Here is a 14,354-nt window from a genome sequence, read left to right on the forward strand (position 1 = left end):
ACATATGTAGTATCCTTCCCATGCTTCAGACAATGATCATTAGGAAGCTTGGTGATGGGAAGGATACCTACTTCTAGTTTGATCTATAGGTCAAAACAACATGGGATCAAATTGTGGGCAACCCCAATTTTGCACTCTAGCAGAGGAAGTCAATAGTTGAAGAAGTCTACCAATCCTTTCATCAAAGAAACAAGGAGTTACACACTATCTCTTCTTCTTCAAATCCTTGCCCAATCCCCATCTAATTAACCCAACCACTTCAATCACTTTAGCTTTCTCCATCACAAGACTCATGACTATCTCTTCTTTCGAGAAGGGGTGAATTCTCTGTTAAATTAGCTGGAAAAGCCCTGTAAGAAATGAATAACCATGGGTCAACTCGATCAAACTTAAGATGGTGGAATTTTTTTTGGAAATTACCACTTCATCCTATGTTTAATTTTTTTTTCTCTAGCATCTTTGAATGTAGGCAAGGAAAGATATTTCGACAATTTCGCCCGGTTCGCTACCCAGCGAACCGGTCGAACTGGCGAAATATCGCCGATATTTCGCCCCCCATATAGAAATTTCGCCCCCAATTTTTTTTGAATATTTTAACCAATAATTTTGGTAAATTTGATACTTATCCTAATCTGATGTAAATATGTGGTAAATTTGAATTATTTCTAAAAATTATTCCATTTAAATTCTCTTACCTAGTCACATTTAATATATTACCTTATGAGGCCTACATCATTAGGACATAATTGGAACGATTATCAAATCACTCTGAAGATTCTTTTATAAGATTCATTAATAATTTAAATTGTTTCCATAAATTATTTCATGTATACACTCTTCCCTAATCACATTTGGCATGTTGACTTTGATAATTTAAATTATTTCTTAATAAATATTTCCATTTAAATCTCCTGCCTAGCCACATTTAATGTGTTACCTTCTTAGGCCTAAATCATTCAGACATTGTTGGAAAGATTAACTGACGATTCTATTACAAAATATCTTCATAATGTAAATTGTTTCCATAAATTATTTCATGTATATATTTTTCCCTAACCACATTTGGCATGTTGACTTTTGAGAACTAGATCACTAGAATATAGTTGGTAAGATTGCTCATTAATCTTGATGATTTTGCTATAAAAAGTTTTTCTATTTATAAGTTATTCTATATAGATTTTCTTCCAAATTACATTTAATACATTAACTATTGAGTCTTGAATCATTGTGATAAAATTGGTAAGATTGTGATACAATCGAGAAAATCGCCTAAAAAGTGCAAGAAATAGTATAAAAATCACACACAAAAAAAAAAAAAATATCCGAAATATCGCGATATCTCGCGATATATCGCCAGATATCGCCGATTTCTTGGCGATATCTGGTAAATATCGTTTCGCCCCCTGGTTTCGTTTCGCCAGGGGGCGAAACTGGCGAATTTCACCGAAATTTCTTTCCATGAATGTAGGTTTACCCATCAAGATTAATGTCATTTCTTAATGGATAGAGACAAATCCAATATGTGAACTTTGTGGTCACAATGATGAATCGATATGAAACGTTTTCCTTTGATGCAATTGGACAAAGAGGGTATGGGCGGGAGAGCCATTGGGACTAAAGATAGAATTTCTACATCATAACTCTTTTACTAATCTGTGCAATTTACTATTATTGAACTTTGGGTTTGATAGCGATACTAAACTATGATTTTTTTTGTTTTCATAATAACTTGCTGCTATATGTGGATAGAAAAAAAACTCGAAGGTTTGTAATAATAAAGATCTAATCCACTAAAGATACTTAATAAATGGAAAGGAGATTTGAAATTTTGACCTAAACCTACTATTGAACCTATTCAACACCAGTTGATGCAATTACGAATATTATCCCCATGCCTACACTCCTTTAACATCTATCACTCACTCACGTTAATGTGTGTAGGAATATCTAATGAACTAGATTGCGACAACTGGAGTGTGAGACTTTTTTGAGATAACACTATCAAATATCATAGAGTAGGGATAGGGCAATCAAGAAATATCTTGGATGAACTACTGCATCACACTCTGGAAGTCATACAAACAACACATCAACAAGGAGTAGAGCTAAAAGAAACTTGGTGCAATGAAAGGGCTACAAGGAATATGCTAATGGACAAAGAACTCAATGATCATTCTCCAACTCTAATCCCAAGTTGGGCACAACTTCTAACTGTTACAACAAACTTATAAATTCGTAATTTCAGATCTCACTCCATTAGACATTGATTTTTTTTTAAAAAAATTAACTATAGAAAATGTAGGAGTTAGGTGTACAATGGCTAAGTATCCTTTCTGATGCAATTGTACTACCTAGTTTTTAATATATTTCTTTTCTCACAAAAAAAAAAAAAAGAAAAAATAAACAAAAATGATGCTTATGTTTCAACCTTGGGTTATGGATGTATTAAAGAGTGGATGTGCTTCTAGCATGGTAACACAACCTTTTATGTAAAGACAATAATTTAATGGAAGTCATAGGTTTGAACCTCAATTCTTACCGCATCTTCCCCCTCTCCTAGGTCTTTGCGTACAGTGTAGCCTATGGTTTTTTTTTTTTTTTTTAATGAGGTTCATCCGAGCCAGCTTGGGCGCACCACGACTACATCCTCAAGGCGCTTTTTATATAACACCACGACTACATCCTCAAGGCGCTTTTTATATAATTAATATAAGCGGGGTTTCGCCATTGCCCTTGAAGAATGGCTCGGTTAAAAAGATCAACACTTTCACATAAGAGGTCAGGGTTGAAACTTCAAGTCGACAACGAGTTTCGTAGTCTAAGACCATGGGCTGCACCGTGTTGCGCATCTTTGACTCTTGTTCCTAACATTTTTCAAAATTGCGTCGGTCGGGATTGAAGTGGAATTTAATATACATCATACATATAAAACGCGTCAGGGTCTCAGAAGTCAGTAAATCGAAAGATCAAAACCACAGAGTATTTATACGAATCTCTCTCTCCTCTATCAGTGTTTACACTTTACAGGAAATTTTCTTCATCATTGAGTCCACCGGTACGTTTTCTCCTCGTGCGAAGCGCCAACGAGACACAGAGAGAAGGAAAGCTGTGGGAGTTGCAATTCGCGGAAAAGAGGAAGATTTGCTTTGTTTTGCTTGTATTTCTCTATCTATGATCAATCAATCTTCTGTGTCCGTGTGAATTCAACCTTGCAGAGTAGCAGAAAACGATATCCATGTCTGGTCCACGTCTTGACCTGCGCACCAGGGAGCAAGTAATCAAGCAGACTACTGCATCGTTCTTCTCCAGCTTCTACACATTTCTGTTTCTCTCTCTACTGCTCTTCTTTTTCCGTATTACTGTCGAGAACGCAACCTTACACGTCACATCTTTCATCGATAAGGATCCTTCTCTTAAAGCCCTTTTATCTCGCCTCGATCTTGCCGGTAAGAATTCTAGATCTTCTGACGGTCTTAGATCTTCGGCCGCCGTTAACAGACGTCGCCGTCCTTTTCTTCACCTCAGTCGTGTTGGAACCCTAGACGACGATTTCTTCTCGGGAGAAAGCGATGATGATCGGAGTCTTTTTGGGATGGGTCGTCCTTCCCCTGTTAACGGTAGTACTGTGAATCTCAGCCATTTTTTTAGTGGTGAAGGCAAATTAGGGTTATCGGATTCCGAGGGGAGATACGGGTTTAAGCTTTCGGAGGTTGTTGGCTCTGGGTTCCTTTTCAAGGCTGAGGGCTTGTCGTTGCCGGACGGCGCTGGTGGGGACGGCGCTGGTGGAGACGGCGCTGGTGGAGATGGCGCTGGTGGAGATGGAAGTGTTGAAGGAACTGAAAGGGCGGCTTTTGACAAGGGAGAAGAAGTTGACCGTCCTGCGGATTTTCAGTTGTTCATCAAGGGTTTCCGTCTCGGTCGTCGCGATGCTGCGGCCTTGTTTTTTCTGGTGAGTTTCTTATCGGCAGCATATGGTTGGGTAATTCTGGGGTATTTGGTTACGCATTCTTGCATTCTTGGCATTGTGTTCTACACTGTCGTCAACGATCATTTGGGAAGGTTTCGATCGTTTAGTGGAACGCTTAATGCGGGAACGCGTTTGGGAATTCGGAGGCTTTCTGGGTTTATACTCATGAGATGGGCTGTTAGAGATGCGTTGACCCAACTTCTTGGTCTGTGGTTTTTTGGTGAAATTGAGGATCAGTACTCATTTTTTAAACTATTTGTTCGATTGAAACTCATGCCTTTTTCAATCACTTCTCCGTGGATCCGTGGGTTTAAGACTGAGATATCAGGGTTTCTGTTTACGTGGTTTTTGTTGGATGTTATTGTGGCCTTCGTTCTCTCGTTGGATTGTTGGGTTGCAATCATGGATGCTAGGAGGACTGGTAGGGAAGTTTTGAAGCAAGGATGCCACTTAATCTCTACTATGTTAAACCAGGCTGTCCAAATAAAATGCTATGAAGCCATCCTCTGTGGGCCGTTTGTGAGATGGGTTTTAACTCGGATATTTGGAAAATTGTTAGCCTCATTTTTTCAGTCGGTAGTGGAGGTTTATTTTATGGTGGCTTGGTTGATATTTTATTTTGCCGCAAGGTGTAAGGATGCAAATACAGATGGTAGGAGGTTCAGTCGAAGAAATTTGGAGGATTACGCTGATGGTCATAGATGATACAAACTGCTAATACCACTGCTTCTTGGGTGGCAGTTCACTAGGGGGCCTGTAACTAACATTTGATGCTTGGGTGTACCTATCTTGAGGTTAATGTAACTCACCTATGTTGTTATCAGTGTTGTTTCTGGGCTTCTTCTGTTGTATGTAGTTCTCAGTTCTCAGTGAGAAAATATATATGCTGTGTACATTTTCATCGAAGTGCTTTCTTAGTAAATTATGTTCTGCTCTTCATTTTCTCTTTTCATCATTGTTTACTGGTGAGTTAGTAAATTACCATGAATTACTTTTTGAGAATGTTTTGTACCTGGTACTGATGATGCTTGTGACTAAGAAATTGAGAAATACCATGATTTACTTTTTTGAGAATGTTTTATAACTGTTATCTGTCAACCAAATCAGTTCTAATATACATTGTTCCCTTTCTTTCTTTTTCTTCTTTTGTTGTTGTTGTTGTTGTGGTTCTTGGTTTTGAACATGTTTCTAGGGTGGCTGGAAAACTTTGCATAATCTGGGCTTCTGTTAGATAACATTGTTGGTGTCTGCTGGAAGGCACATTGTTTCCTACCAACACATAGGCAACCTTGTTATCGTGCCCTGATTTTCCCTTATCCAAATGCCTAGGGTCATCTAGATGCCGTGTCAAATACATTGGATACTTTAGCATTGCATTTGATGTGATGGAAGTGCTAGGAATGTATGGCACATATGACAGGGATTTTGCCTACTAGTGCATTCTGGTTGTTTCAGGTACATGATCACACATTGGCATGTTTTATAATTTCCCTCATGGTCTCATGTAAGTCACATTTCCATATGTGACTAAACTACTGAGGTGATGTAAACTCAAGATCTTAAAAGTATAAGATGCAGGCTTAAATGACTTTAGTTAGAGACTTGGAGTGGTGAGGAGAGGCTTGAGTTGACGGAAATATGGTGCGAAATCAAGTAGGCTGGCAAAGATCAGAACTATTAAACAAGGAGACTGTAACAGAAATTAGCATTTGTTTCTTTTGCAATGTATGTAGGTATCTCCCTCACTGTAAATTTTTCATGTTCTTCTTCCATGTTATGTTCGGCTGATGTATAGATTAATTCAATCCTCAATTTGACATTCATGTGCTCGATAATCATCTTGATGTGTTTATTCATTCTTGTGATTGTTATCCCTTAGCATGTTTTTAGTTGTTCTCCTTTCCCTTTTCTTTTCGTAATTTCTTATGTTTTTTCCCTTGGACTGTAGGTATGTATTTGGGCTAAAAGGTTTTCCCGGAGCTCCACATGGGAAGGCCATCTTATGTGGTCCGACTACTTTATCCATGTGGAAGGGTGACGTGTGAACAGACAGTTGGAGATAGATAGGGCATTTGCCTGTATGTCAATTTTCTTTGTTGGATGGATAGGGCATAGTCTGGTTTAGCCACGTGTCAATTTGAGATCCCAATTCTATCATTGGGTTATTTTAACGATTTAAGTAGGTCAAAAAATTGCTGAATTGCCGGATAAAAACTAAAGCCAGGATAGAGAAAATTAATAACTAAGTCAAGGTTGATCAGATAGGCCTGAAATTGCATCTATTGCAGGTCAGCTAAGTTAGCTTTGAATTCAACAGCTGGATCTCTGGATATGGAGCAATTCTACTGGACGTAGTAAACTTGAAAGTTACTTCCAGTAGAATTGAACAGGGAGTTTCAACTCAGAGCAGGAAAAAAAGTAATTAGCGAGCAGTAACCAGTTTCAACTGAACAGTGATTTTATTTTGGGACAGAAATATCAGAATCTGGAAGAAAAAGAGTTGAGCCAGGAATAGAGTTTGATTTGATGTTTAGGGTTCTAGTGAGTGTAGAATATAATTCTCAAGCAAAGATGCTTACAAGGAAAATCATGGCAGGGTATAATAGAGTTGATTTAGTTAAGAAGAACAAGAAGCTAGCAATAAACCAAATCATCAAATTGGAAAAAGAATGGATGGATATGTTTAATGTTGAGTGTCCAATGAGTTATAAGAACTATTGGCTTAATATTTTTGGGTTTGCTATTGTCATGAGCCAATTTTATAAGAAGGAATTTAAGTTCCATATGGCATTAAGTGGTTATTTTCTATTTCGTGAAAGCTCTAGAATGATTTCCCTTTTGAGTATGACTTAAGTGGGATTTCCGCAACCATATTAGGGGTGTCCAATTTTGCTTATGTCCATCAAGTTATAACAAAGAGTAGAGAATCATATGTGCTATGAACAATTTGAGAAATAATTTAGCCTTTTTAGTATTTGAGTTCTGTGACAGATGCAGCATCGTTTCATGGGATTTGCTCTATTATGAGATGTGGTAGGGCAACCTTTTTGGGATTCCAAGGCTGGAGTTGGTGCAACCTTCTCCATTGTTTGGCGAGGCTTTTCCTTTATTCTTCTATCTTCTTCCTGTTCTCTTTTCCCCTCCCTTTTTGCCTGTATATCAGAGGCATGCATGTACTCTTTCTATAGTTCTTGTAAACAGAAGTATGCTACTGCAGTGCTCTTAGATAGCATTCAATTGCTGTTCCTAACTGATTCTATCTATTGTTATGGAGGATCTGATTTTAGTTTCTAGACTTGATAAGTGGCTATTTCTTATTTTGTTCTAGTTATTAATTTCAAATCTGTTTCTATTTGAATTTTATTTACTAAATTTTGACTTCATTTTGCTGAAACCTTTTATTTTGGTCTCTAGCTTCTACTTCAGGTGTCCCATTACTGTATTTCAATTTTGAGTTTGAGCTGCTATTTTGAGGCTAACCACTATTTTTGAGGTCTTTAAACTTCAAATCATTGGATCCCGATCTAGTTTTAACGGTTTTTTGGCCATTGTACGATTGAAGAATCAGTCGTATCAAACTGGTCTTACTTGATCTCATTCTGGTGTTTGCCATTGGTGATCTAGGATCCCATCAGATTAAGTTAGCAACTAATCTTCTAGTTAAGAACCAACATGAAATTCAAAATTTCCAGCAGAATATTTAACTTGATAGAGGGGGGGGGGGGGGGGGAAGGAAAGAGAAAGAACAGAATAACCAGATTATCAGCCCCCAACTTTCATCTATGAATCTCACCTTAAGCTTCATTAGAATAAATGGGTCTTCACTACTGAATCTACAGAACTGGGGCAGGAGAATAGCATTCTCATTCATCAAAATCGAGAGGCAGGTCTGAAGGAAGGATTGGGTTGACATAATTTTAGTCCATGTTGAATGAGGACAAATAAACTCTGTTTTTTTTTTTTTGGGTAAAAAGGACAAATTAAACGTAGTCTAAAACAAGGAAAAAGAAACTTGAAACAGAATTACAAATCAGACTAGGAGTAGGATTACCATAAAGAATAGAACAAATTACATATACACCCCTTGAATTTGCAAACTGTTACATTTACATCCCTTGGAATTTATTCGATTACGTTTACATCCCTATATTTCAAATTATATCAAACACCCCCTCACTTTTAGAGTAATTTGGTTAAGTGATTACTCGACATCCATTGTATTTTCAAGATTCCCTTACCCTCAAGCCTGTTTCAACTTTCAAGGAAAAGAGAAAAAAGAGGAAAGAAAGAAGAGGGCAAGGTGAACAACTACTGTGGCTGATTTTTAAGTTTTTTTTCTCACTTGTAAGTAGATAGATTCTGCAAGGGTAAATGATGTGAACAAAGGCGCCCCCTGGCTGAAACATTGGTGTGGGCCTCAAGGCCCCACCTAGGTGGATCACCTAGGGCTGGCTGAACTCCTAAAAGGGGCAATTTGGTCATTCTCTAGCCCTAATTAGCTGCTGATTCATATTTTAAGAAGTTTGTTTTAATTTTCTGAGTCCAATCCTATCTAGAAGTCTTAGGTTGAATTACTTGTTTGAGTTCTATGTCATAGGGAGTCTCTCTTTTAAGTAGGACTCCTTCTGGATAAATAGGTCTTTTATTCGAGATAAATTCTTTATTTTATGTGGTTGTTATTTATTTATAAAGGGTGTCCTAACTTGTAAAGGAAATCCTAGTAGAGTTAGTTTCTAATTCCTGGTGCAGTCAAGTTACATTTCCTTATTAGAGTCCAAGTCTTTTCCCTCCACTTGTAGGCTATAAATAGCCCACTCTACTTCATTATTAGATATGTTGAATTGAATAAAGAATCTGAATTTGAGGGAATGGAGTCGTCGTCTTCTTGGGAGGGCCACAGAGGATTTAGAGAGAGTTTCTTCTTCAATTCAGCATGAGATCTTTACTCAGCAGCAGTCCAGCATTCAATCATTTTCTTCCAATCAAACAAGTACAGTAGCCCTAAACCCCTCTCTTGCCCTGTGACTCCATCAAGAACCCACCCCGACCTAGCTCCCTTCCTGCGCAAGCATCCCCAGCCCCCTCCTACCCCTGCGACAGCCGCAAGATCCCCCCCGCCTTCTCTTTTTCTTGCGGCAGGCCCTCTCTCCCCCTTTTTCTGTTTTCTTTTATTTCTGAAACTTGCAGCAGAACTGAAATAGAAAAGAAAGAAAAGAAAGAAAAGAAAGAAGAAAGGAAAGAAAAGAAAAGAGAAGAAAGAAGAAGAAAATTCAAGATTCTTGAAAGAATTTTGGAATTCTTTCAAGAATCCAGCAAGAACACCCCTCCCCTTGCCGCAAGGTTCCCCTACCCCTTCCCTCCCAATCGTATTTCTCAAACCCTCTCTACCTTTTCCACAAGATCCTGTATCCCTCCCTCCCTTATCCAAGATAATTCCATTCCATTTTGAACACTTAATTCGTTTTACTTTTCCTTGATTTTCTTGACATCTGAAATCCTTATCCATATCGATTTTTTTAAACCTAGGATATTCCCTTCCTTTTCCCATCAACCCTAAGTCATCCATAGGGTCTTGGCCTCTTGGGATGTTCCCACAACCCAAGATACTTAAACAGTGGTCCTTTTCTCCCACTCAAATCATCCCCTAGATTATCCTGTAATTTTTAGCCATCTCAAAGTATACACAAAACCACCCATAAGATGTCCATAGGGTACCTATCTTCTCAAAACATTACCAGATCATCCAAGGGGGAATTTAGTAAAGTCCTAACATCTTTCCAATCTTCCCATGACCCTTCCCTTAGATTTCTAAGTTATCTTGACATCACCCATTCGGTTCTTGAGATTTACCTGCTGAATTGATTGAAAGATTCTAGGCAAGCCCTCAATTTTAGGGAATTCTTCTAAGAAACCCTAACCCTAAAATTGGGTTTATATCAGTGAATATGTCTCTTTCTATTTTAAAACTAACGATGTTAAGCATGAGGGGACATTTGTAATATGATATATATATTTCAGGAGGTGTAAAAGTAATAGTTTGCAACCAAGGGTGTGTGTATGTAATTTGCTCCAAAGAATAACTTGTCCCTAGCTGTTGCATGAGTGGCTTTCCATATTTTGCCTTTTTCCTTTGAACATTCAAAATCTGCTGAATTCTTTAATGTGTCTTCAAAGATTCTTTGTCTTTAATCTTAATAGAGTTTTTAGATTTTATTTACCTACAGGCTTACTCCTTTTGGGTGGAAGCTTGACATATGAGGGCCTTGGTGCAGGACAGGTTTAGGAACCCAATTCAAGCCCAATGATTGAGAGATTTTGGTTTGGGAAGGTCTACTGAACAAAACTCACAATATAGATGCAGAAAACTAAGTCTTACAGCAGCTGAATTGATGAAAATTTTCAGATACAGGTGCAGAAAATTCATTCTGAGGATTCAGGGATAGGTCAATATTCTTAAATGGAGTGCTAATTTAAGCCAAAAGTGGGGTAAAGGTGCCCATAGATGACGATTGATGATCAAGCTTCAACAAATTCAATGGAAAACTCTGGAACAAAACCAAATTAATAACAGGATTCAGAAATCAGAAGGTTATGATTTATAGCTGAACCAGACTATTAAACCTATTCAAATTTTAATTGGGTGGAGGTGCATGCTGAATAGTATATGCTGCAAATTTATTTGTAGTCTGATGTTTTGAATAAGAGTTACGTTAGGCGATCCAGTAGGTGAATGGAGTTAATGGGTGGGTCAAATGAAAGAGAGGTGAAATTGAATGATGGTCTCATATGCAGCAGATTTTACTGAGGAAGTTTGAAAAGGTTAAAAAGCCAGAAGTTGCAGCCGGCACCAACATAGCATAGTAGCTGCTTCACTTGATTGGGAGTAACAACAGCAGTAGAGAATCTTGAAGGATTGGTAATGTTGCAGTAATGTTGCAGTAATGTTGCAGCCCTCGAATGGTTTCCATTGCATGAAGCAGTCCAACACTAGCAGCAGCAAATGGGATATTAAAATGGAAGAAGGTAGAAGAGAAGATAGAAAGGAAGGCAGCGGAGGGAGAGGGGCTATCTTGACCCTGGGACTCTCATCCACAGCTATCCCTGCTGTTGAAACATGGAATTTCTTCTGTAACTGAGGCAAACTTGGCCACAGATTTTGATTTAAAGTCCGTTTCTATTACAAAACAAGGGGCTTAGTAATAGCTTGGCAAGCTTCACGAGGAATTGAAACTTGTAAAATTGACACTAAACTGAAATAAGAAACCACTAAAATAGAAACTAAAGACGTAGAAAGTAACATTCCTTGCTACTAATGGAGTAAAAGGTAACTATATTCGTGGTATTAGAAACTAGGCTTTATAGGACACCCAATATTCTCTTAATAAATTGAGAACCTAATAAATATAGAAACTACTAAGGAACTGCAAAAGTATAAACTTAGTTGCAGCAGTCTTCATTGATTAATCAAAGAGAATTTTCTTAAATTGATGGAGCATCTTTGATCATCTTAGAGGGCGAATTGGCTGGTTCAAGTAGGTCCACTTGTAGTTGGCTCAACTCCGTCTAGGGTCTTCAGAAATGAATCTTCCTTTTTTTTTTTTGGGTGGGGGGGTGGGGGGTGCAGGTGTGGGGGGAGGTAGCTGAGGAGTGAAGATGTGGCCTATGATAGAAAAATTAGGGAAGTGAAACGGGTTTGACACTTATCTTGGTTTAACTTTAATGTTAGCAAATAATGGATAGATTAGCTCACTAGGTTTGAAATATGTCATTCTCCAAAAGATTACAAACTAGGCTTCAGGAGCAATGCCATACATTAAAATTGGGGACCATGTCAGTGGCCAATTACATACAACCATGGTTATCAAAGCGTCCGCCTAGGCAGCAAAGCGGTTTTTCAACCGCTTAATTGACGCTCAATCTGCAGAGGAACTCCAAGGCCCAAAGTGACCCCTGTGCATGTCGGCAACAAAATGTGAAGCATAAGCCATACTCAACATCAAGGATCAATGAATCAGTAAATGCCTGAGCGGACGCTTTGACAACCATGGTTGAATGAGATGAACTTATGTTTGTGTTCTTTTTTTTTGAATAATTTTTCATAATTATGATCCTTGAATTTTTTTTTTTTGGGATGAATGTTACTATTGAATATTTGTTTAGCTTATGATAGAAAGTAGTTGTATTGAAATTTTTTGACCCAACCGCTTTGGTCGCCTTATTGCTGCCTAGGTGCCGCTTTGTTGCCTAATTGCCTAGGCGGAGCCCCAATCCCTTTGGTTGCTTTGCTGCCTTAACAACCATGCATAAACAGTTTAATTCATTAGCCTCCAGGACAGGGACTCGAGAAAGCAAACTGCAGACCATGAGCCGATTCAGGATTGGTCTGAAGTATGAGATACAGGTGGCCCTAGGTATAACAGACAGAGAGAACCTCAGAGACTTGTTTGACAAAGCCCTACATGCAAAGACTCTGCTTGCTCAGAAGAAGCAACCCAATCAGGCTTTGGAGGGACCCCACCACCACCACCATCACAATTTCATATAATTCATCACCATTGTACCTCCTAAGGATCAGAGTAGAGAACAGAGTTCGGTTTTCAGCAGCAACCCAGGATAATGCTTCTACTGTCATGAAAGAGGACACTAAACAATACAGTGCCCTAAAAAGAAGGGGACTTGCAATCTTTGACACCAACTAGCAGAGTTCAGAAGAGGAGGTAGTTTGTCCTCCACGAGAGCTGGAGCTAGAGGAAGATTGCTAGGACTCAGGAGGATTACCTTGATCCAGAGTCCCGCTTGAATGCGATGTCAAAGATCTTAGTTACTGAGCCAGGACTGGAGAAGGAGCAATATATTCCACCCCAAACTTAGAACAGGAGGACTACTTGCACAAACTATTGTAGATGGTGGCAGTAGCATGAATGTAGTTTTGGAAAGTTTCGTCAAAAGAGCATGACCCCAGACAGAAAAGCACCCCAACCATACAAGGTCTTCCGCCTCAACAGTGTTAGAATTGAGGTAACATCAAGTGCCTAGTTCCAATGACTCTTCACTGCTATGCTGTCGAAATTTGGTGTGATGTAGTACCTATTAAGCTTTCTGATATGATCCTTGGAAGACCCCATTTGTTGGACAATGATGTCACCATCACTTGTAGGGAGAAATCACGTGTCTTTGAACATGGAGACCAGAAGGTTGTGCTACTAACTTTGAACTTACCAGAAGAAGCCAATAAGAGACAAGCCCTAGGAACCAACTAGAACGACTTGATCCCTGGTGAAGTCTTTATGGCTCAATCTAGTGAAGCTACAAAGAAGTCCAACAAGAGTCTAGCAAGCCAAACTCCAAGCAAGCATGAGGTTCAGAAGAAGAACCCCCATCATTGGACATGAATGCTTTCAAGAGGGGGAGAATTGATGTAAACTGTTTCCAGGAGTTGTGTAGGGCCTATGTTTACTTGCCCAAACCCTATGGCCCCTAATTGATTCAGGGGTTTTTGGGTCAATTTTGCAATTTTCATGGGGTCCTAGGCTAGGGTCTCATTGAGTCTAGCTAGTTGTCAGGACTCTAGATCTCTACTTACTTTCTTATTTGGGTCAATATATTGTGATTTATTGAAGAGTCCTTGTCTAGGTTTGATTCTAGTTTCTGTTGGAAACCCCTAGTTTCAATCTACTTTTTAGTAGGAGTGTATATCTTTCCTTAGAATCCAATTTGGATCTCTCTAGAGCAGTAATAGTAGAGTCCCTTTTTATGTGTCTTTATTTAAGTTAAGAGTCATAATTAGAATCAGAGTCTCAATCTGAAGTCCAGTAGGTTTCCTAGTCTGAGTCTTAGTTTGTTTCTTTTTGAGGCTATAAATTTCTATAAACTCAATTTGAATTAATCAAAATTTCTGATTGAGAGTTTGGAGAAAACAAGTCGTGGACTTCTTTGGGAGGTTTGCGGCAGCCTTGTGAGGTGATTTTCAACCATTGTCTTCAAGCTACAGCAGCCTTCCTTCAGTTCCACCAGCAACTCAACCACTCCAGTGGCTTTACTCAATCTCCAAGTAAACAACACCCCAGCACCTTCCTAGCCCTCTCCCCCTTCACTTAACCTACTCGCAAGATCCTCCCACCCTTCTTCTCCCTGCGATAGCAGCATATCCCCTCCCCCTTCAGCCCTAGATTCCCTATACCTCTTACTCCCTTCTTTCCCTAGAGGATTGCACCCTTCCCTTCCCCTTATCCCTACTTATAGTTTCAACATAGGCCTTCATCCATTAGCTTTTCAAAATTTCTGCAATTCGTCTTTGACCTCTAGAAACCCCTAAACCCTTGCTTTACTAGAAACTAATAATTCCGAAATTCCTCAACCAAACCTCAAACCCCTTTTAGGATTGCCA

The 14,354-nt window shown here is 38.9% G+C and overlaps 1 protein-coding gene across 1 annotated transcript; it reads left to right on the forward strand.

The window, feature by feature from the left end:
• Positions 1 to 2,971: 2,971 nt before the first annotated feature.
• Positions 2,972 to 11,250, forward strand: LOC149021925 (uncharacterized). Its single transcript, XM_089150127.1, has 2 exons — positions 2,972 to 4,761; positions 5,916 to 11,250. Exon 1 carries the CDS (start codon positions 3,236 to 3,238, stop codon positions 4,670 to 4,672), a length of 1,437 nt encoding a protein of 478 aa, XP_089006253.1. The 5' UTR covers positions 2,972 to 3,235; the 3' UTR covers positions 4,673 to 4,761; positions 5,916 to 11,250.
• The last annotated feature ends 3,104 nt before the right edge of the window (positions 11,251 to 14,354 follow it).

This window comes from Hakea prostrata, chromosome 3 (genome assembly GCF_041222555.1).
Source record: "Hakea prostrata isolate BN-2017 chromosome 3, UWA_Hpros_2, whole genome shotgun sequence".
NCBI classification, from domain to species: domain Eukaryota; kingdom Viridiplantae; phylum Streptophyta; class Magnoliopsida; order Proteales; family Proteaceae; genus Hakea; species Hakea prostrata.